The sequence below is a fragment of the Topomyia yanbarensis genome, chromosome 2 (genome assembly GCF_030247195.1).
Source record: "Topomyia yanbarensis strain Yona2022 chromosome 2, ASM3024719v1, whole genome shotgun sequence".
Lineage (NCBI taxonomy): Eukaryota > Metazoa > Arthropoda > Insecta > Diptera > Culicidae > Topomyia > Topomyia yanbarensis.
In genome coordinates, this window is record NC_080671.1 from 130,343,434 (window position 1) to 130,368,807 (window position 25,374).

Consider the following 25,374-nt stretch of genomic DNA (forward strand, 5'->3'; position numbering starts at 1 on the left):
TAGTTTTTCGTTTGCATGTACTTGTCCGGGCAATTTTTCCCGGGAACGAACCCCCATATAATATTGAAACGTCAATTTAGCCGAAAATTTCTCCTTTCATTTTGCTAGCAACAGTCCAGACGCAATAATCGCGTTCGTGATAAAATTCGAGTGTTAACTGCGAAAAATCCTAAATTTGTGACGTAAAACAAGTTATTTTATCTAGTAATGGCTACTCCAGTACCGGAAGGATTGGATGTCACGGTATGATTTCAAAAAGATACTATTTTTATCTTACAAAATAAGGTTATGTTTACATATATGCGTTCCTCATATTTTTATACAGGATCTCAAATTCAAGCTACAGAGTAAAGTTGCAATTTTCAAGGGAGATGGCAACGTCAAGAATAGCTGTAACTTGCTTGCAACAGCCAGCGTTTATGGATTAATTTTTTCCGGTACGACGGGACCAAACTTTAAAGGTCAGTAACATAAAAAACAAGTAACTTCGTATATTCAAATGACTTTCATTAAACATTTTCTTTAGTCTTACAGTTGAAGGATATCACCACGGAACGAGCAGTAGATGTGGCTGTTCCATTGCGCACAGTTCCACTACCGAGTGAGCCGTTTCAAATGGCAACCAGCTGTGACCACGAATTGTTAGCGGTTGATGTTATTTCTAATAATGTTCCCTTAATCCACATTTATTCGGTAGCATCATTTCTCACACCATCCATCAGAAAGCTACATGAAATCAGAACATCGCCAGAGGGTATAGTTCGAAGTACGCAGCTATTGTGGAATCCAGTGATCCACAACATGTTCTCGTTACGCACGGAAAACGGCGCCCTTTCGGTGTATACTTTGAAGGAGCCAACAGGTTTAGAATTTCATTCTCTGGATAAAAATGAAGGGACAATTTGTGCTTGCTGGAGCCCCAAAGGAAAGCAACTGGTTGTTGGGTTTGCCAACGGTAAGCTTGTTCAGTACAAGCCTGACCTAAAATTGGCACGGACAATTACCTGTCCCGTTGGTGTTATGGACGGAAATTTCGATGTTATCGCGTTGCAATGGTTATCAACGTACCAATTTGCTGCCGTATTTTTACCCAGAGCAGATGACAGTGTTCCGGCGCTGTTCATCGTGAATGCACCGAAAACAGGAAATCCAGTTTTTATCAACTATGACGATATTTGCTATAGTCAAAGCGTACCGCGAAAAGGGCAGATATTTTTGCAACACATTCTTCCATGGAATCTTTTGTTAATGGCATCAGCGAATAGTATGGAGGTTGGAATCTTGGGAACTACTGAGACGGGGGAAACACCCACCTGGTACCAGTGGACTACGACGGACGAAGCGCGAGCGGAACTTCCATTATCTTCGGACAAGCAGGAAACTTTTCCAGTAGGAATGGCGCTAGAAACCGGTTGCACTCACGTTCTTACCATTAGTGAGCAAACGTTTCCAGTGATGCCGATGATACATTTGTTATCAACTTACGGTTTTTTGGTGTCATTCAACATCCTGAATCTTACTCCAAATATTCCAAATATCTGTTCACCGCCAAAACCGGTCGCAGATACTTCCGGTAAATTTCAAATAATGGATAGCAAGCCGTCAGTTCCGGCTGTGAACGCAATAGCTCCTACGGTTGCATCACAAGCGGGTGACATTTCTTTTGCTGTACCAGCGGGAGCTACATCTACACCAGCTGTGGCGAAATCCAAATCATTCTTCAGTCCCAGCGAAAACAAATCTCCGATGAATCTTTTTGGAGGAGGATCTTCTACCAATTCAGCCAATGCTGCAATTGTCCCTACTTTTGGTAAGCAGATTGCTTTTGCTGCATCCCCTTCAACTACGACCGCGGAGCCAGTAAAAACGAATCCTTTTGGAAGCGCGCCTAATGCATTCGCACAAACCGGGCAGGCATTCGCCCAGCCTCAAGCTCAGTCATCTCTTCTGAAAGCAACATTAGCTCAACCACAAAAGACCCCAGAATCAGCCAAGCCCTTGGTGACGGTTCCTTCAACCTACACACCTTCGCCACAGAATCAAGTTCAACGGTCTGGTTCCAACGGAAACCTTTCCCAGCAGCCCCAGAAATCTGTTCAGAAGAAACCCGATTCCTCCGACGACACAAACACCGAGATTCGTTCGATGATTTCCGAAGAAATGCGGAAGTTCGAGGATGAGCTTTCCGCTTTAAAGCATCGTTGCAATTCGCTCAACACAACTGTTGGTTCGAAGGAAGAATGCGCCACGATCGTCAAGAACCTAAAAGAACTCCATGATTTGAGTATCCAAGCAACGGAAAGCACCGATTCTCTTACTTCAGATGTTCAAGCCTTGCGGCTGGGTCTGAACGAGGCCTTTGCTATGGTAGCCGAAGCAAATAGTAAGAACGCGATCTACAAACATCCAAGCCCGAATCAGTTCCAGGAAACTCATGCCATGTCCCAATCCAGCCGAAGGCAACTTACAAGTCTTCAGAACATGCTGGCGGTCAACAAAAATCAGCTGCAAATCGTCAACAAACATATCGATGCTCAATGGTCGACCTTTCAGGAAGCAAACCGAGTCAACTCGAAACAAAGAATGCACGTTCCAAGCTTGGAAGTACTTTATCAAACGTTATCTAAACAGCAAGAAATTTTAAATAGACAACGCGAGAAGCTGAGTTTCATCAAGGGGCGCCTCGGTATGCGCGAAAGCATTCGTGGGTTGGAAAAAGGACATCGGAAGGATCCGCATGGTGGAGAACACGGAGCAGCCATCGATTCTTTGACCGATTCCATTATTTCGATGACAATCGCTGATCAAGTTCGAAAAGATGCAATACAAATGAATGATGCTAAAATGAGTTCTTTGCGAAACGTTCTACGGAACAGAAGAATCGTAACAATCAAACCTGGCAGACCGGATCGGGTTGGCCTAAATTCCGAAGTAATTCGTGAGAGAAGAAACGAGGTTCGTCGGATTAATCTGGAAAAGGGAAAAGTTCAGACCGAAACTGTCTCAGCTCCTACCCCAGCCGCGGCTGCTCCGAAAAAAGTAGAAAAAGTTAAACCCAAGCCGAAAATAATTGAGCAGGAAGCAACGCCAGTAATTGCTCCGGTTAAATCTACCCCTATTGTAGCCGCAAGAGAAACAGTTCAAGAATTTGAATTACCCAAAGCAATGGGTTTGCCGTCATTCGGCTCTAAGCACAATTCCGTGTCACCTGCAGTAGCGACAACGGTAACACGCCCTGTAGCCCCCTCACCGACAGCGGCAGGGACATTCAGTTTTACACCTTCGACGTCGATGGTACCAACCGCTGCGACTACGACAAAAACGGCAACGGTTTTTAGTGCGTCGACGGCTACCGCTGCCGGTACGGTACCTGTTTTTAGCTTTGGACAATCAACGCCGGTAAGTTTTCTTGTTATTAATTTTCAAAAATTGAGCTTGTTGATTTTTGTTTTCAATTAAAATTATTAAAAAATGAAACAAAAAGCTATAGCAGAATTCATAGAATGTAATATTTTTGTGGCGGGGGCAGGTTATACTAAACCAGGGACTTAATTATTCGATCGCATCAAAACCGAATTTCGAACAAATAGTTATTGACATCGAGACAGAACTAAACAATTGTAAGCTATGCAAATCCCCAAATGGGAATTTTTTTTGGACAATACCAAATTTTTTGTGCATAAGGACACAAAACCTTACATAAAGTATGGTTTTTGTTTTAGTGTTTTGGATTCTCCTCGTCAGTAACTAGCACCAACTGGGTGTCTAGTTAGACGATGTATCTAAACTAGTACCCAAATTAGCACTAGTTAGTCACACGTCTTGCATGAACACTAAACAACTGGTTTATACCGAGTGATGCCTCGATAGTAAGCACAGAAGTTCTGTTTGCCGACCAGGAATATGAACCGAAACTGTACTTTGGTTTGAAGAACCAAACGCCTGGAACTATGCAAATCGCCAAATGGGAAAATTTTGGACAAATACCAAATTTTTTGTACATAAGGACACAAGACCTTACATAAAGTATGATTTTTGTTTTAGTGTTGTGAGCTTCATATTCCAAGAAATTCCCTCTCCTAGGTTGACGGGTTTGACGGTACTGCAAACATCTTCAGGCATATTTGAGCAGAAAACTGCTTTAAGATGGTTATTGCATTACGCCTCGATAGTGGTGCATCGAGGAGACCGAGAGGGCTTATGGGCCTTTTTTATGTTTTGTGTTGTTTCATACTCTGCACGAGCCCAAACTAACAGTCAGCTAAGAGCCTGTGCACACTGGCGTGGATGATTGGCGGGTCGCCGTGGATTGATTTTTTCTGTGGGCTCTGTTTGCAGACATTGTTCAACAGCTTAACGGCTGCAGTGGGAGTCATTGTCATTGAGCACGGCTCGCAGTGGGAGTCATTGTGTGTCGATTTATCGGTCGACCTCGTCAACGTGCACAGGCGCATTGAAAAAAAATAACAGTTGAACCCTATTAGTTGTGTTGTGTTGTAATAATTGTAGTTGTTAGTACTAGTGTAAAATTGTTATGTGCTAGTCGTATGTCTATCTGTGTATGTGTTCGTCTGAGTACTTGTGACATATGGGTCAGGGAATGGATGCTGAACTGGCTTATATGATAGAATAGTGGGTAATCCTTCTTGGGATCACCGGTGTTCAATTCGTGCATTCGATTCGATTCATTCGGATTGGATAAATGAAGGTACGATTAATTTACCGACGCACGTCAATCAGCCATTCCCGGTCAGCATAGCATGAGAAACTTCTAACGGAGTGCAATTGTTGTTAATGGTAAATATATATCATTTTCTGGCATTTAGACGATTCCAAGTAGTTTTATTGCATGTTACATGTGTGTTGTTCAATTAACCTTCCGGCAGTCGCGCTAGTGCACTGAGTGCACGCTGCTGTGAAAATCTAGCGAAATCGTCTTAGGGCACCAGCGGCTGCTCGTTCAGTGTGCCATAAGCGCGACTTCCGGAGGGTTAATACTCAATAAATAATAGCAACACGGTGCGTGATTCAGTTGGTGGATAGAAGCGAAGGGATACCCTGACGACTGGAAGGTTGAATTATTTTAGCTATCTATTTAACTAGATCCAGACCGACGCAGTATCCTATAGTTGATGGTTCATTATATATAATCTAAATTAAATATCATTCAATTTGCACATTGCATTAAAACTTAACCCTTAAAGGCGCAAAGCAATTTTTTTTTCAAATTTTCTGAAAATTGTCTCACAGTTTTAATTCGTCACTCTGATAATTTTGAGATGGTTTTCACAATGTTGTTTTAAAACAACATTGCGCATTTAAGGGTAAAGGCAATTAGCCAAAGTACTCGGATCATACCAATTTAAACCCAAATCTAAAGTAAACATCATTCAATTGCACAATGTATTGAATTTAAAATTTAAGTGAACTATCCAAAGTATTGGGATCATATCAAGTCAAATGTTCAAAATGTGCCTAGTAATTTTGAAGAACCATCATCCACGCGAACCAAACCGTCAAATAAAGTGGCTATGTTCCCAAATATAAGCAACTTAGAATACGTCCGTCTCGTTCTTTTCTTCTACTTCATTTGTCTGTTTTTGTTTTTCTTCTATTAGTTTGCTTTTCCACTACTCATGTAAACCAAAAAAATCAGTCAATTTATGCGCTTCTGCTTAATGTCTTCATTTTTTTTCTTTTAATTCGGCATGTTCTTTTTCTTAATTTAGATTCTTTATAACATTAACACAATCAATTGCATATTCTCTCATATATACTCATAATATCTCATTCAAAACGTACAAACGCCGCTAGCCTTCGCGATAACACAAACCGGGTCAAAAACGCGATCATGCAATTGTAATCATCCACACATACTCGCGATCTCACCAACAACCCACCGCTCGCGCGATCATGAGTCGGTCACGTTAGGATGTCCCTGCCCTCGTTCTTAACAGCCTAGATTCATGTCTTCAGTTGGACCAATAAAAATGAGGCTCATATTTATTAGACAACACATTCCATTAAAACGTGACAGGGAACTCTAGTGTTATGGGGGAATTATCATCTAGTACCTGAACCGTACACTAAAAACTAAGCAACAAACTCATGGTCCGCGCGATCATTCAAGAACACACGCGAATATGCATATGGCCACACAGTTACAACATCGAATTTATACACGCGAAATCACATACGTTCTGGCAGACACGACAAAACACTTTACATCACAATCTGCAGCGCAATTATTCGTCAAGTATACATCAATCCATTAACCCTACCCCAACCCACACCCTGTTCCTCTCCCATGGCGTTTTGGTGGTCCGCATAGACTATTCTGCCATTACCCCTCCGATCATCGGCCTTGGACTGACTTGCGCTCTCGTTGCCCCACCAAACGCTGCAAAATGAAAATGAAATGTGAGCTTCATATTCCAGAAATTAAAGACGCTAGAACTATAATAGCTCCTGGTTGATGTGTGCTTCTACTGCAAGTGGATAGATCAATTCGATTGGGTGGGGGACATTTGGATCCTGCTAGTTGTCGGTTTTTTTGACCTTGCGTATGAGGCTAGTTCAGGAAATGAGCGCAGGATGGGTACCTAAGAGATAGATCAGTACTCAGGACTCGTTTTTGTGATTATTTCGATTGACCAAACACACCAGCTCCTAGTCCGTTCGAGCCGAACCAGGCGGACTTTCGGTTCGAGCAAACATTATGGGGAATCGCGGATGTATCTTTCTCAAATTCTTTATGGGCAGATATTTTTGTGAGGCTTTGAAATACCTTCGCCCGTCCAGTTAGTCAGAATAATGATGATTTGCCTGATCAATATCCTAATAATCACCAATATTGACTTGAACAGGGATAGTCGAATTATGTTTTAAGCTGAACGTGAAACAGCACAGTTGTAGCAAAATGTATTCGCGTGTAAGGACTAACACTCCTAGTATTTTTACCGTGACTATTAATGGGTCAATTGATCCCCTTCGGACCTAGGAGATAAAAAAGCGATTAGGATGAGACAAGCGGATTTAATGCGAAATTCTCCACTATGACGTAAACTCCAACACTTACCATCGGAATACCATTTCCCGGAAAACCATTTCCCGGAATGCCATTTCCCGGAAAACCATTTCCCGGAATGTAGTATTTCCCGGAATATCATTTCCCGGAATATCGTTTCCCGGAATGTACCATATCCTGGATTACTATTTCCCGGAGTGTACCATTTCCCGGAACGCACTTTTTCTCGGCAATTTGTTATACTATTGAAATCTGAAGTTCTTTGAGAACATTTGCATTTAAATCTATGTTGCTACTCAAATATTTGTTTGGTTCCCTTCACAGCTTGTCTTTGCTCGCTGATCATGTTAATGAATTTGAAAAACTAATTCACATGCATATGTAATTTTATTTGAAATCATTATCAATCAATCGAAGGTCCAGAAAATAGCTTATGCTAAAAAGAGGGCGATATCAAAAAAGGACGTAATTTAATTTAAAATTAATAGGATTTCGAAAAAATGCTACAAAAATTTTAAAGAAGGCAAATCCATTTCATTGTATTTATTGTATTTGAGTCAATGAAATTCTAAAATTATTTCCATTGATTTGTTATTGTACCAAAGAAGGCCAATTCACATTGAAATTTTTAATACGAAGTGAAATTTAAAATAACTGAAGGCATTTTCAATGCACTGTTACTGTAAACAAATATTAGTGAGAATAAAAATCAATGAAAGTCCAAGAGTATTTTCAGAGAAACTTCATATAGATTAAAATAACATTTTGCAAAAAATCCGACGAAGAATGCATATTTATAAGAAGGCAGCATCTCAGACAAATACATTCACAACCTATAAATTTCAAAGGTTCCAGGAATATTTATAACTAAATTTTAGGAAATTTAGGAATTTTTTAGTTACCTTTTACCTAATCTTCATGAAAATCAATCAACGTATTCAGGGCATTTTTAGAGTACTAGAGATTGGTTATCATAAAAATGTTGCCAACGTTGTGGAGAACATTGCCTTTTTCAATTTCAAAGACGGCCACATTTCGAGGCGTTCTAAATTGATCCTTACGCATTTACATCATTCTAGAGTACGGTATAAGTATATTTTTCTTTGCGTAATCAGGAGATGAATCAAGATCCCAAAAATGGGATTCATAATACGACTTATGCAGCACAAAAATATTAATTTCAAGCAATTTGTTCAGCATTTTCCTTTAGTTTTTCGCAAAACGCTGGAAATATCATTAAAATCAACATCCCATCATTTATAGAATATCTATCCGTCTTTCAATTTCATTTCTTTCGTTTCTCTTAGTCTTAAATTTGCCGAAAACAGTCAAGAAAATCGATACAGACATCATTTATTAATTAAATTCTTTCGCACGTCGCTGGAGAATTTAATTTAGAATATGCTGTGAATATTTCAAAGCTTGTGGTTTGAAGTGGATTTGAAAAAAACGCGTTTGAAGTTTTTTATGCTTGGAGTTTACCTAAAAACGCTAGGACGGAATTGATAATACATACATTTAGGTTTTCTGTTCGCCTTCCATTTTCTGTTATATCATTTTGTTACAATAACAAAACTTCCAAATCTTAAAAATTCTTCAGTGGTGTATTATGCTTTTCACCGAAAATTACCACGCGATGAGTCGATTCAAAATAGTAAAAGAATTGAAAATATACCATTTTAACGAAATCCGCGAAATTTGGAACAAATATCAGGCAAAATATAGGGCCTGTTAGTCGGTCATGAATTTATTCACCCCTTCACTACCTGCGGTGGGAAAATTGGAAAGTATTTGTTACTATTTTGGGACCCATTTAATTCATTGATATCCCAATGGGGTGCTTTTAATTCCTCACTCGATTTTTTTAAATCCTCCCAAGTTGCTAAGCTGTCGTTCGTAAACTGTTCATATAATGATCAATTTAAATAAGTTTTCCTAACATCGCGGTATCGAAAAGATTAAATCTTTGAAATGACAGTTTTGCAATCCTGTCGCTATCTGGTTTTTTACCACAATAACGGTTGTATAACTTTTCCTCGAAAACCATTCCCCAGAAACAAAAACACCGAAGTTTTTTCCCCAGAAAGAACCATTCTCCAGAAAACCATTCCGTCGAAAGTACCAATCACCAGAAAACCTTTTCCCAGAAAGTATTTTTGCCCAGAAAACCGTTACCCAGAATGAACAAATACCCAGAAGTTCATACCCCAGAAAAAACCATTTCCCAGAAATTGAGGTATTTTAACTGAAGATGACTTATTTATTAGTATTAATATTCAGATTTGGTTTTGTAATATAAGAGCTATTGATAAAATGGTATCTTTTAATGTTGTACCATCTTCCTGGTCGGCAATTAAAACTTCTTTTAATTTTTTGTCTCTCCTGCATGTTTTTTACAGCGACACCGGTTTATCATATCTCCTTGCAGATATCGCATGTATTCCGCCGACGTGGACTGCTCTTTCTCTTTGAATGCTTTCACAACCGCATAAAGTTTAAGGTCACTGGCACCTTTTAAGAGTGCATTTAATTGGTTGTGATACCCTTCTATTGCGTTTAAGGTCTGGGTATGCCATTGAGGGTGTTGTATCGCATGGTCCATGGTGTTGTATCGCATGTGGAATTCAGGGAGAAATCTGACCTGTGCCTGTGCGTAGTGTTTTCCAACTCTTCGCTTCCCCAAAACGTACTTTTTATGTAATCGAAGTACGGGGACATTTGTTCCGGAGCTGAAGCACGGACAATACCCAAGCCTTCAGGCACGTCATGAGGCTTCAAAAAGTCCAAGGCCTGGGTTTGTTTGAAAGAGATCTGCATTTGCACGCTTTTCAAATAAATTCCAGATAATCCCAATTTTTGGATCCGTTTCCACCAATTTTTCGTTAGGTGGAAAAAGCAACCATATCGCACAGAATTGGGAACAATCCTTGCTATAGCGTTTATCTCAGCGGTTTCACAATCTGTCAATACAATCGACGGAATAATTATAATATTGTTGTAGGCTGCTATGGTTTTTATTAGTTCTAGAGCTTTTTTGTAGTTGGATTCTGATTTATCTGGAAGAAGCATGTGTACTAAGGGTAGGAACGTTCGTTCAATGCTCAATGTTTCGATTGACCCGCAGATGGCAATTTATGTAGCAGATGAATCAATAAGGTCATGACCTGTGATCAACTCGTATGCTCGGTTTATTCAAACATAGGAGTTGACTCCTTCTTTTAAACATGAGCAACTCTTTGAATATGTGTGCCAAATAGCCCTCGAAATGAAACTTGTTATCCACTCGTCTGACCGGCTTTCTCAAACATAGGGTTGATTCATTCTTTCCAGCACGCTGTGGAATAGCTGGAGCAAAAAGTTGGCTAAAATATGTAAAACATATTCGAACTATCATATTAAAGATTTATAACATTCTTCGATGTTTGTTGCACCATGTACCATCGAAATTTCAAGGGGGTTCTCTACTCTCGAGGCGTATAATTGAGGTTTTTTTGGGAATAATTTGCGAAAGATCTACTGAATTTGGTCGGTTGGATTACGTTCATTATAATAGTTGTTCTCATTGCGTTGAGTGCTTTTATATACTTTTGAGTGGTGAACGCAGTATATTACTGATTGACATGTTAACCATGTTTCGTCATAAGTATAGTTGTGTTGAAGCTCGAATATTACCGCCAAAGGGAATTGATTTTGGCATATTGTGGTTTGTATTAGTAAGTTAGTTTCTTTCCATTTTTATAATCTTGTTGTAGTTGTTAGTATAGAAACACGCGCGCATCATCGGTTGTATCGAATTCGATGGCTGAAAATGTGCTTAAATAGTTTTGAAAATGATATGTCGCCGAAGCGCCTCTTATGTATACCCCGAGCGTTTCAGTACTTTAAACGCGATTTTTCTTCGAAATCACTTTTTAGCTGGTCGGAAATGTAAGTCAAACAACTCATTTTGGATCGTTTTGAAATTTGCACAGTGTATTCAGAATTGCTATCTGCAGCGACGTACGTAGGACTAGGATTTTATATTTTTATCGCATAGTTTTTTTTAAATTTGCGTCGATTTTAATGACTTTTACAGCGCTTTTTCATTAACAAGTGCATCATTTCACAAAATCCTACGTCGCTTGCCATTGTACCAAGAATTCTAGGAAAAAAATAGTTTTTAGCTCTAGCCAGCCAAAGCTTTGTGCTCAATCATTAACCGTCAATGGCACGCAAAGCGATAGAGATTTGAGATGTCCTACAAGGTATTTAACCTAATGGAGCTCTTTTTATGTTTCTAGATCTTCAGGTTATATTACATGTCTTTGCAACTCAAATTTATTATAGTTTTGGGATATTTCCGTGGGGCGATGCCGCAAATATCGAAAATCGACGATTGTTGAATATTTAACAAGCAATAGGGTGGGTGCTCCAATAGCCGTGGTGTACTACTAGTTGCAGTAGTAGGCTAAATGCTTGATTAAAATGCCAACCGCCGTTAATTATTTCTTGCTTTGTAGTTCGCACTTAACTCGCAAGGCAACACAAGTTTTATCATAGAAATTTGCTCAAAAAACAACTGAAATAGTGAGTTTTCCTTGATTTTTGAACTCCTTTGCATCTATAGTGGGCCAAATGTACCTAGAGTTGCATGCTCCAAAAGTAATCAATGGGTTTTGCATCCATAGGAACCGGAATTAGCAATTGCGCCACTATTGCTACATGCGAAGCAAGCGGTTTTAAATGCAAAAAATGGTTCAAAACCAATTATAATATTGTTTCTATCAAATAGGAATCGAAAGCTTTCATTTAACATATAATCATCACCCGTTGATTTTTCCATCTTTTTAATGCGTTTAAATTTAAGCATAATGTGTAAATATTAAAAAAAATACTGTGAATAGCAAACTGATAACAAGTATTTAAGTACACATGATATAAATATAACGAGTTGTTTATTGAGAAAATAGAAGAAAAACTACAAGGGGCAGCCCTATGGGATTGCACGAACTGTAGACGTAGGACTATACTACTTAATGTAAAATATTTATTTTCTTAGTCTTAATCATATATCGAAACTATAAATATACAAGAATCGAAAACAATTCTATATATGGACAAGATGCGTTTTTGCAACGGTTTGTCAAGTGGCAGTGTATTCATTCATAAATAGGCTTTGTAGTATGTACCTATTAGTAGAATCAAAATACTATAGGCTGAGTGGAAATGAATCACGTGAAGGGAGAATGAATCAATGAATTGATCGAACGTAAATAATAAACTTTCGTTGTGCAATTTAGTAACAAATTAGATCTAACTACCTACAAATTCAACTCAAACGTTAAACCCAAGCGCACAAAGCACAATGAATCGACGTTGATGATGATGGCTAGAGCGAAAGAGACTACTATGTTAACCGTGTTTGCAAATGGAGCTCGCATGTACAAACTATTTTGTGTACGAATAATTATACATAAAAGTGTGCTGAAAACGAGCACAACACAAAAGATAGCATAGCACAGTCGCATTCACTGGGTAGCGTACCTCCACAGGCAGTATAACGGACTTCTAACTCAGCTACACTGGCTGTGAAAACACACAACGCAGTGACCTGCTTCGTCTGCCGCTCAACAGGCAACTGAGCTGCACTGGCGAAATCCGTCCGTTTAAATAGTCGATGATGACGTCATTCATAGAAGCGGTGCGCGCTAGGTACACAAATCTGTCGTGCTGGACTAGGGAAGCGCTATCTTCTGTGTGTAAATGCGCGATATTTTGACTAGGTTGTTCATTATTTAAATTTTTAATGCTATGATATCAAAAATCTTTGGGTTTATCTATTGGAATCTATTCTTAGAAGTATTTCGGGGCGATATGCGCAAAAAATTTGAAAATTTATCGTGAGATGGCTGAATTATATGCGTTTAAAATTGGACCACTTTTCGTTACATACCATTTTTGTAGAATTTGCAACGTGCACCCCTATATTGAAAACAAAGACGTAGTCCTACGTCAAAAAAAATTTCGGTGAAATAATTTTCTGGGTTTTGGTACTTTCTGCGGAACAGTTTTCTGGGTTATGGTTCTTTCTGGGTGAAAGTTTTCTGGGCTTTGGTACTTTCTGGGAATCAGTTTTCTGGGAATTAGTACTTTCTAGAATATGTGTTTCAGGGAAAAAAGCTTCGGTATTTCTTCTTCTGGGGAATGGTTTTCGAGGGAATGTTATACAATCCACAATAACCACTCAAGATCAAAAAATTTAAAAATATTTTCAAACAAGCTTTCATGTTCTAAAGTAGGTAAAATCTCCTAGAACACAATTAGCTGCATAGCAGGTCTTCTAAAAATAAGTTTGGTCGGTGAGGCACGAGTTTTTTTTATTTTCCGGGAAATGGTACAGTAATGTTTCGATTATATCACTATGCGTTTATATCAATACTCGTTTATATCACCCTCGAATATATCACGGTTTCATCTCGATTATATCACGCTTTTTGAAAAACAGATAAGGCACACTACGTTTTGATCCAATTAAGCCACATGTTGTGTCCTGGCACTTTTAAGATTTTTTTACAATTGATTTGCTTATTTACATATAGGGTAATGAGCCTATTATTAGGTTTCGGATTATTTTGTTATGGGTTTATATATGATGAGGTCGGTCAAAAAGTAGAACTTTTTTATTCTTTTATCTTAAAGTATAGATTCTTAAGAAAGTGTTTTATATAATTTTTATAGAAGTATAAGTAGTAGAAGCAAAGTTATAGCGCTGTTCATCTTGTTCCTTTAAGTGAAGACAGGGCGTGGCGCGAAACTTTAAACGTGAATAATCTCGAAATCACGTTTTACCAAGACGTTGTTGCAAGGACTAGGATTGCCGAAATATTCTTCGACCGATTTCAATTTTAGTTTTAAATTCTTCGTAACTTATTTGACGTGTCCTTAAGAGACCGTCTGGAGGGACCGTTTGGTGTAGCAGGTAAACAAATCGACTTCTTTTTTTAAATTGTTAGTTATCCGCAAGAAAATCTAACAAAGTAATGAGAAAAACAAAATACGTAATATATGGTAGGTATGCCTAGATATGCATTTTCTCTTGAATCGATGTGAATACTTTTCTTTTGAAAGGACAACATCAACAATTGGTGATGGGACTATTTCTATGGATGTTGAAACAACGAGAACTGAATGGTAATCTCTTCGTATACACTGATTTTAATAGTCAAGATATTTGTCCAAAACCTTAGTGTGACAGATTCCTTTAAGTTTAGTTTTGGGTGGTTCAACTATTTTAAGAAACGGTATGTGCAACGTAAGGTGAAGCTGTGTGGGGAAAAATTATATACTGATGCCATATCGTTTTACCCAATGCGTTGAACAAAGATGGCAGACGCTGCCAACGGCTTCAAATGGGTAGTGTGATTATAGAAGCACGGCAAAAATAGGCCCATTACCCTACTATCATTTATTCTTTTGACTAACTTGACTTTTTCATTACTTTTTGTTTATAGAAATACATGGGTTAATGATTGCATGTAATTTTTTGGTTTGATTTGAATATATCACGTTTCAAATATATCACGCTAAAATACAGACCGACCGTGATATAATCGAAACATTACTGTATTCCGCAAAATGTTTTTTCCGGGAAATGATACATTCCGGGAAAGTTCTCCGGGAAACGATATTCCGGGATATGGTACATTCCGGGAAATAGTTTTTCGGGAAGTGGTATTCCGGGGAGCGGTATTCCGGGAAATGACGTACAACCCTTATGAGATGGTATAACGAATGTTTTAGAATACTACTATTTGGCGACGCTAGTGAGCAAGTCAGATTTTTGACATAATGTATCTTAATTTCCAGATTTGTTTTAGCGGGTTAGAGCTTTCGGCAAAGTTGCTCACGAGATCAGAACCTTCGAGGTGGCATATCGACTAGTATGGGATTCTTTCACTAGGAGGCACTAGTGAACGTGAGCATGTAATTTTTTTGAACTACTGTATCTCAAATTCCTGACTTTTTGGAAGGTCGTTGTTTTCATTTCCTTTCGAACTAAAACCGAATAAATCGATGATATTCCGAAAATAGGCACACCAAATTGTTAGATGGCCCTTCCGAGAATCTAGATGTAAGCCTCAATCACTCTCAAAAAAAAAATTATCCGGAATCAAATTTTCCCACGAAGTGTTCACAGCTTCAACAAAGAATTCACAAAAACAACTCGCATCGATATCAAAATTGCAATGTAAAATGTGAACATAGACAGATAAAAAAGGTATTTCAGATTTTAATCCTAAATGGCAGGTCATTGCTTAAATGTATGAAAAAAAATCTCCCGTCGCATACATCAATGAATTTTTTTTTTCATTCCAGAGCTTCGGTCAGCCGACTAAAGCTAAAGAAAACATCGCTAAGGAAACAGTGCTATTCGGAAACACCACCATTAAACCGGTCACAGCTGCAACCAAAAATGTTTCAACAGACAAAGAAAACCAGGAGCCCACACAGAAGCCCACCCCATTATTTGGCTTTGGTAGCACAACTATTCAGGCCGTTTCTAAGGTGGACAGTTCTTCAGAACCAAATAAATCTGTGCTAACCTTTGGGTCTAACTCCGCCGCGAACAGCAAACCATCCACGTTCTCGTTTGGAGCTCCTGCCGGTGGCCCACCTAGTTTCAGCTTATCGCAGTCTGCTTCGCCAGCCCCCGTTTTGAATTTGGCTAAGGAAAGGGATTCGGTACCAAAAAAAGTCGAAAAAGCTAGTGCTGAAATAAAAACGGATGAGCAAACTCTTGCGTCAGGTACAGATGATACCAGAGCAGGCAAAGAAAGTGTTAAAACCGCATTCCCTGCACTAACAAATTTACTGAAACCTGTCAGCCATGGCGTAACGGACGCCTCTAAGTCTTCCAACTTGTTTGGAACTGAATCCAAAACTACACCTGCACCTATATTCGGGATTCCATCGACAACTCCAAGCACCGGGCTTTTTGGAAGCATAAAAAATACAGCTACACTTCCAACTATCTCTTCTTCTAGTAGCATTCTTACCGGAGAAGCAACAGTGTCAACCGCTTTCAGTGCGCCGGTTGGCACTACAGAGAACACGACCACAACCGCTACAGTTACAAGCACAACGACGACTATGCTCGGTTCCATAAAATTACCCACTACCACTAGCACCTCTTCAGGATTGTCGTTCGGTAGCATCGGAGTCCCTGCAAAGCCGACAGATTTGTCTATAAAGTCGGATGTCGCATTTGGATCGGCAAAATCTTCATTTATATCTCCAGTGGTTGCAGCGGCGACGGTCACTGCTTCCAGTGCATCATCCACGACAGCTACTGCAGCTACTCCCAGTTTCTCGTTTGGATCTGTCACAATGCCAACAGCAGTGTCTTCAAGCGCGATTAGTCTAACCACCGCAGCAACATCAACCACTGACACAACAACAAACTTGTTCGGAGCCTTCAATATTTGTTCTCCGGTTGCAACAACTGCAACGAAGTCTCCCACGGGAAACATATTTGGAAGTACTTCTTTCACAGCTGCAAAAACTGAAACCACTTCAATCTTTGGTACCAACTCCGGCGGCATAACCACCGCTTCTACTTTTGGTACGGCAGCCACAGATGCTTCCAAAGATTCTGCCAATGTTTTCGGTAACACTCCAGCTGCTGTTGTTAGCACGTCACCTCAAACAGGATTGTTCAGTTCGGTGGTGGCAACCAGCAGTGCGGGATCATCAATGTTTGGCGGTAGTACGGTTACAGCTGGTTCGCCGTTCATTGCTACTGCACCAGCTCCAGCTGGCGAAGGTCTGTTCGGATCTGTCAGTACACCAGCAACGGGTACTCAAGGTAAGCTTTCAGTTATGCTTCTGTTGATGAACACGTTAATAAGTTCTGCAAGACATTATTAAGCTGAAAATCTTAACTATGAAGGCTAATTATTCGAAAGAATATTTAATTCTGCGTCCAACGACTGTTTGATTATAAAAATCTGTCGAGAAATAGTCTATTTTTCTTCTTTCCAGAACTGTTAAAAAATCGAAGAAAAAATAGCGGAGCTAATTTTTCAGTGTCGCATGTCCCAAAATCTGTTTTGCTATAAATCAAGATTTTGGGGATATGCAATATTCCACAAAAAAAACTTGTATTGTTCAATAACTATAATTTGATAGATTGTGTAAATGATTTTTCTTTGCTATGATTCGCTATTCACTCTGAAGCGATTCTTAAATAATGATTTCAATACACTTCCGCCGTTTACTTATTTATCATTTGAAAGGTCCCATTTTCGGAGGTGCAGCCACTAGCGCCCAGCCATCTGCAAGTGCATTCGGATCGATAACTGCTCCAACGGCGACAACAGCTTCCAATATCTTCGGCAGTGCTACTAGTGGCACAATGTTCGGTTCGACGGGCACTACGTCGACAACGGGTGGATCATTTTTCGGAGGAACGGCCTCCTTCAGTAATACTAGCGCGAGTTCAGGGAACATATTTGGATCCACTGGATTCGGTTCGACAGCATTTGGACAACCATCCTCACCGCAATCCGGCCAGTCAATATTCGGCGGAGCGAGCAATTCTTCAGGCTTCGGTAGTACCAGGTAATTAAAAATAAATTTAACTAGCAGCAAAAAAAATATGTAAACATATTTTATTGATTACAGCTTCGGAGCATCCTCAGCAGGAGCATTCAGTCAACCTACCGGTGGTACTGTAGCGCAGGCTGGTTTCGGTTCGCCGAACGCATCCGCTTTCAATAAGCCTACTTTTGGAGGACCTGCAGCTTTCGGTGGAACGCCCGCATTTGGTGGCACACCTACATTCGGTGCAACACCTGGTTTCGGTAGTCCACCTGCGTTCGGTAGTAAACCCTCGTTTGGCGTCACTAGCGGGTTCGGTCAAGCACCGCTGAGTCCTTCTACGCAATCAAACAACCTTTTCGAGCAGCTAGGATCATCTACGTCCGGAGTATCCTTCGGAAATCTTGCCCAGCAACCGACGCAGAAGTCACCGCAATTCGGTGGATCGTCATTTTCGAGCTGGAGGTCGTAGAGCCTGGATAAGCAGGTAGAGTAAGCTTAAAAACTGTGTATGTTATGTGTTATGACTATAATGACAGCTCCATTTTATTTAGTTGAGGTTTTGTAGTTTGTTTATAGAGAAAGTCCACAGTATGTTCGGATGATACTGAACTTATGTAACGATTTTTTTTTTTTGAAATTAAAATCACACGACTGGTACATTGCGAGTTTAAAAATAAGCATATTTCTAGGCTCGAATAAACCAGTATAATATTGTAACTCAAAATACTACGCAAATTATGTGAGTTACTGAGTGTGATTGGCTTCATAAGTGGTCCAATCCAATGAGAACCAAGCGCCATTTAAACAGCACCCTCCAAAAGTGCAGAAATGACATTGCGACCACCGGTGACTTGTACGCGTGTGAAGAGTCGAATTCCAAGAGGAAAAGATTCTGATCGGTATGCGCATTTAAAGTGACCATTAGGTTCTTTACTGAAACAGCTAACCTCACTTTTCTTGACAGTTCGATTTTCAGACAACGTTCCCAGGGACTTCCGTATCTTCCCCAGAAAACAAGGGAAATGTTTTTTTGGGTTCATCGTACGAAGGGCCTCGGTAGACGTGAGGCTGTCCGATATGATGAAGTAGTTATCTGTGGGCAATGTGTCATTGATCTTTAGGGTATACTTAATATCAGCTGATTCTGCAGCGAAAAACTGAAGTAGGATCATTGAGCTTGAATGAAGCGGTGATATTATCATTGAAGATCCCGAAGCCAGTGGACCCATCGAGATTTGATCAGTGTAGAACATTTTGTCATAGTCGAATTCTCGGATTTTTTTATAAAGCAAATTGAGGATCATATGTGGGGGAATATGATCCGGTATTCCGCGAATCTCTTCCATCATGGATGTGTCGAAGAATACAGGTGTCTACGAAATGAACACGGTTGGGGTTATACGAAGAAGGATTCATGCTCTGTGCCATGTAGTCGAAGTACCATGACATAAATCGATCGATAAATAAGATCACCAAGCGCCTTTGTGCAGTGTCAGGCAGATTTTTCAGCAAGTTGAATTTGATTCTGTCTAACCCTGGGAGAGATCAAGTGAGAACTCCACCATCTAAAACGGTGTTTTGTTCGCGGTATCGTTAGGAGACGCGGCGCGGTACGTTTTCTGTACCGGGACAGAGTCCAGACAGATCTTCTTGGCGAAAGGGAATATCCAGCGGTTTGAATATTCCACGTTCCCGTTGGTACAATAACTGCGTTTTTTGGCTTTCATTAGAACGTTCATTCGCCTTTCTATCGACGCGTACTATTGATAGGTAACGGTTAACCCATCTTCCCGGAAGGCCTTATATGCAGTGGACTTCTCCGCGTACAGCTCTGAGCACTCTTTGTCCCACCACGTGGTGGGAGACCGTCCGTGAGTGTTTGCACCGGGTACTGGTTTAGTCTGAGCTTGAGTCGCGCTGTCGAGAATCAAGCCAGCAAACAACCTGTACTCTTCCTCCGGAGGAAGCGCTTGAGTGGATTCGATTTTAGCGGATATCGCGGTCGCGTAACTCTTCCAATCAATGTTCCGTGTGAGGTCATACGAGACATTGATTGTTTCTGATGGTCTTGAATCGTTAGCAATTGAAATTACGATGGGCAAATGATCGCTACCGTGGGGATATGGGATCATCTTCCATATGCAATCTAACTGTAGCGAAGTCAAGCATAGACTTATCCAGCTGCGTATTGTGCCATTTTGATGTTTAAATTGGGAGGAAAACAAATAATTTGCACGGCGATTTGGGAGGAAAACAAACCGCTTCTTGGCTTAAGGGGAGGGCGGTAGTATAAAAATGCGAGATCTCAGTGTGCGTATTTTAAACGTCAAATAACTCAATAGCGGTAAATCCAACGCGCTTGCGCGTGCTAGTGGTGTAGAGATCCGTGTTTTGTCTCCCGTGTTTAAGATGGTCACGTTGAAATTGTCGCAAAGATGGGTTCCAACCTGAAGACAACCCCATACCGTACCATGCAAGTTAGTCTCCTAGGATTAGCTGCGGAATTCTGTGATATTACAAAGGGTTCGGAGCCCTGCCGAGGCTCTAGGAGGAATGTACGTTGAAGTAATGCTCAGAGCCGTAGTGTGACCCTCTGGCGCCCTTGGCGCTTTATTTGACACGGCATTTGCAAAAGCTTTTTACGCCAGTTTCTTTTTTTACATTGCACGTTACAAAAATCCTTAAGACTAATTTTAACTATACTAGTAATTTGTCTAAAACTAACACTGAAATCACTTTATTGTTTGCTTTTTTCCTTACATTGTTGTATTTCATAATGATCTAGTATTTTCGGGTGCATTTATTTACTTTTTTCTGTTATTGTCTAAATTTAAAAACTGAATATTCTAGGACACTTTAATTGGTGAATGATTAGCCTTGGATGAGAGTATGAGGAGATGAATTTAATTAAATTTTGATAGACGCTGTTTTTAGAAAATGATAGATAAGTTCCATGTATAGAGGATCGCGATACGCCAGGATGTCTCTAACAGGAACATGGATTGGTCTTCCTCGGACTTGTAAAGAATCTACTAATTGTGATCTGGCTTCACGATATTCAGTGCAGGACCAAACAACATGCTCAATGTCATGGTAACCCTCTCCACAAGCACAATGATTACCCAATGTGGTGTTAACTTTGTCATTCTTTTTAGTTCGACTTTCGGACAAAGATTTCGTATGTACATGGAAATGGCTCTGCTCTCCTAAGGCGGTGGCCTCAAAGGCATTTGCAGTATTATCAAAGAATATACCGTGGTAAACATGAATCCCATCGAAGAAAGACCACAGATGTAAAGGCTTAAAAAATTTCACGGGCCCTATTCTCACAGTCACGTCACCTAGTGACTACAACAAAATTTACTCTAGTCACTAGGTGACGTGACTGTGAGAATAGGGCCCCACATAAACATGTGAAAACAACATACGTTGTATAACATTCTACTGACACAAACTCGGAGCAGGTTTTTCAGTTCGATAGAACCAAGTTCTTTCGTGAATTGCGAGGGTCATAGTAATGTTTCAATGCAGTCGGTTATTTCTTCATTTATAGGTAATCACATAAAAAGTTTTGTTGACTTGACAAAACAGTTTCGGTTAAAATAGTTTGGAATGTCATCCCAGCATTCTCACATGTTTGCAGGTTTGTCCTTTGGCTTGTCTTTTATTTTATTATATCTTCCGTAATTTCTGTCTCTGCCTTCGTATTCTTTAAGTTTTAATTTTGCGCCGGGTTTTAGGCCTGGGCATAAATAAACTCTCCTGAAAAGATCCAGGTTACGACTACCCGATCAAAAACATTGATTGAGCTCGGTTGGACCACAGATAACAGACGTTTAGGCTCGATTTGAATCGTGTGTAAATACCCGCTGCTGAAATTCCGAATAAATCAGACGTCTGAAACACGTTTGGCAAACGTTTGTAGATTGCGCAGTGATCGATACAATGCAGTTAGAGTGCAGCTGTCAAACACGTGTAGCAAACAGTTGCGCAGATGGCAATAGTGAAACACGGATTTCCAACGTTTATCAATTTGAAAGTTTACACAGGTTTTTGAAGAAATTTTGTTCTAGCCTAAACGGTTATCTGTGGTTGGACCATATTTGCGCTTATTTTGAACCAAAGATAATCAGCTAAATGTTCAGCTTCTCGTTGGAATTCAATTTTCCAAATCCGGGAGGAACTCGCTTCGGCTTTATGGCAGCAATTTCATTCGATTCATTAGTTGTAGATGGAAGGTGTCTTGGGGAAGAAAGATTTCTCCTCTTCCTGGATTCTCCCGGATTAACAAAGATGTTCCTTGTGGATCCTTAAATTCTTGCTCAGCACGAGCCAAAAGAGCAAAGGACTTTTCGGATATGACTGATGGCGAAGTATTCTTTAGCATTTCTACTTTAGAGAACGCTTCGAGTGTTCCATAATTTTATCCTCGGGCTGCTTGTACGCTTTAAGACGATGCGGGGAGTCCTCGCAATAAATACACTTTTCAGTATCTTTGCCGCAAGAGTCATACTCATGCTCTCCCTCGCATTTGCCACACCGTTTCTTATTGCTACAATCGGTGGCTTCGTGAGCCAACTGTTTGCAATTGCTGCAGTTCATTACCCGCGGTACAAACAGGCAAACAGGTAGACGAACCTTATCCAACAGTACATAATTAGGAAAAGAAGACCCGGTGAAAGTTACCCGAAGCGATCCTGATAGAGAATAAGTTTTGTTTCATTCTCTGTAGTTTTTCCTGTATACAATTGCATTCTAGAATCTTGACCTGTTGAAGTGAAGGGTCCTTAAAGTGGCCAACCTTCGAACTTTAGACCCGGTTTGGCGATTACCCCATCGATATCCACTGCTTTAGACGGCACGTATAATCTTAACTGTTTCGTGGAACGCTTACAGCAAGCAATCTAGTTTGCCTGGTCGAGGTCACTCACTATAACACGTTTCTTATTGGCTCGACCACGTGTTATCTGATTTGCAGCCGGGTAGTGAGCCGTCAGCTCATGTGAGATCTTTAAAATATTCAGCGATTTCGTGTTGGTCCGGAAGTAGACCACCTAGGGTCCATGTGAGCTGGCTGGATATTTTTTTATACGAGAAGTATTGGAAGATTCAGGGGAAGGAATAATTTTGGGGATATCCGGTATATCCATGGGAGTATCAGTGGGTTTATCATTCCAATCTGATCTTCTTTCGCCCTCGGCCATTTGGGCACAAGGATAGCACGTGGTGCAAACGAGAAACTTAACTTAAGGAAAAAGCAATCTAGAAAATAGAGGCCCATCGGGAGAAAGGAAATGAAAAAGTATTTGTCGTTTTTTGCTTGAGGCAGAAACTCACTCAGTTTCGGGCCTAACCTTGGTTAGTGTCTAGGTTCTCAATCGCAAACGACATTAGCTTCTATAGCGGTGTATCCGGCTAGTTATGGTTGCCTTAATAAACATCTTATGATCCAAGAGCCTAACGACCTGTTCATGGTATCATCCAAACAATATGTGGAATCGTTAGACTGTATAGGTTAAAGTTCGTGTATAATTTTTTTTTATTAGGGAGTGCGTTTCGAGCTCCTCGCATCAGAATCCGGCGACAAGACTGAGCACCTTTTCTTGTGGGACATCAGGCAGGACTAGGGGTTTGCTCAGAAACATAAATTGTGTCGATCCGGCTCAGAAACATAAATTGCGTCAATCCGGCGCTAGCTTAGTCTTGTTGCTAAATCAGTGTCTGATGATAGAAACTTGTAACGCATCTACATAACTAGTTGGTTCTAGGGGAACCCAGGGGCTATTCGGACTTACATAAGAAAATCGCCCATTATGGTGGATAGGTGAGAAAGAATTTATCAATCAAAGGTCCTAATTGTTAGTTTGAATCCTCAGCTACATTTTCGAACCATAGCGACGTTTTTCAAAACTCTACGTTTTTCCATCCATTTACAATGTAGGGGTAATTCGGACTTCCCTACGGGGCAATTCAGACCGTCTTTCTTTTAAGTTGTTTTTGCAATGGAATTATGTTTATCTAGGAAATCTTTATTGGAGAAACTCCTTAAATCTTTATTTAAGAAACAAAAAACGTGTTAAAAAATTAATCTGAGTACCGTAAAACAGGGTATCTTTGATCACCGGGGTAAGTTTGATCAAATGAGATTTTTTTCAGTAACGTGCGATAAGATGATTCCCTCTAACAAAATCATCGAAACGAAAAACAAACCATATTCTCAACATGTTCAGCATCTAACAGTATCGATTATTTTGTCTTTTCATGTGTTCAAACAATACCTTGTATACTAATGAAATCAGTCAACTTCAACTAAACTGATAATTTTTTTTTGAAACCGTAAATATTTTTTTAGAAACGTAAATATTTTTGTCCAATAATTCGTTTCAAAAATCCGAGATTTTTGTTATCTATTTCATTTCGAATATTTTCCTAAAAAAGTTCGATAAAAGCCAACTATATCCTACTACGAAAATAGCGTATTGGTAAATCGATTGCCTTGTACGCAGCGCACCTGGGTTCGCGTCCCGACCCCGGGCATAGGGTTAGAAATTTTTCACAAGAGATTTTTCTAACCCGAAGAGGCGAATGACCTTAAGCTTAAAACCTCTATAGTCGAAACAAAAAAATAATATCGGGCCACGACATTGCCTGCAGATATGCAATTTTCACAACATTTCAAGAGTTATCTCTTCTTTCGATAGACATATTTTATTGATCAAAGTTACCCCAAAAGCAACGAATGAAAATTTACAACAAAGTAATTTTATTTTTATCACAATAAAATACCCAACTATTTGAACATTTTCAATCTATGACTACCAATACTTGTTTTGAAATGAAGATAGTTATTCGAAAAACTTTGGAAAAAGTGATCAATGTTTCCCCGTTTTACGGTAGTCACAGCTATCGCTTGCTCATCATGTATTTACTTTGCAGTGGTGTGTGCACTCGCGTGCGCAGTCGCAAGCCGCTGAACGGTGGTTGATGACATAGGCCAAGTCCGTGCGCAGTCCCATATTGAAAAACAGCAAGACGAGAAAAACGCTGTTCAAGATTTACAATTTCATTGAACCTTATGTTTGGGTATTTTTTTCAATATTTTCCAAACAAAACTGGTAATCTTATTTGTGCATTGTGATTCGGTGGTGATACAGAATACAATCGAACAGATAACTCATTTTCGACAAAAATCCATATGGGACTCTTATGCTTTTATGGGCAGTAAAGGAAGGTATAAAAACCCTCAAACATTGAAGATTTTTTCCTAGGCCTGAAGGGCCGAGTCTTTTGTACCAATCATCTCAGCTTAATAGATTGAGTAAATTTTGTTATCGAGAAGGAATCATGAACAGACACCGTAGCCTGCTGGCTCGTAGTAGATTCGGATAGGTAGTAGTTGAACCTACCGACTAAACAAAAACCTCTTGTATCTCGCAATCCTCATCCATCCGGTGCACCGTTAGGTACTAGTTCAGTATGGATTGTGCTCTTTCTCTTTTTGTTTTGTGTTAATCGTTCATGTTTTTATCCTAGCTGCCTTTCTTTGCTTGTTGTCTAACCTTCGCGGTTTATCTGACCTGCTCTGGTCTGGTCTGCTGCAACCTGGCGAGATACAAACCGATCTGCAGGTGTCAACCATAATGGTTTACATTTCTTCACAAGCACATTCGCAGGCAGGATTTCTTATTCTTCCGGACGCTACTCGTTTCTATTTATTTGCTAGCTGGTACTGAGAGTTCCTCGGCGGCGGTATTTCACCCAATACC

General features: G+C 39.9%; 1 protein-coding gene across 1 annotated transcript; it reads left to right on the top strand.

Moving 5' to 3' along the window:
* The first annotated feature begins 103 nt into the window (after positions 1 to 103).
* On the top strand, positions 104 to 18,158 carry LOC131681300 (nuclear pore complex protein Nup214). The gene is made up of 6 exons (XM_058962031.1): positions 104 to 243; positions 326 to 461; positions 527 to 3,399; positions 15,383 to 16,871; positions 17,302 to 17,626; positions 17,690 to 18,158. The coding sequence occupies exons 1-6, from the start codon at positions 208 to 210 to the stop codon at positions 18,075 to 18,077; spliced, it is 5,247 nt and encodes a 1,748-aa protein (XP_058818014.1). The 5' UTR covers positions 104 to 207; the 3' UTR covers positions 18,078 to 18,158.
* The last annotated feature ends 7,216 nt before the right edge of the window (positions 18,159 to 25,374 follow it).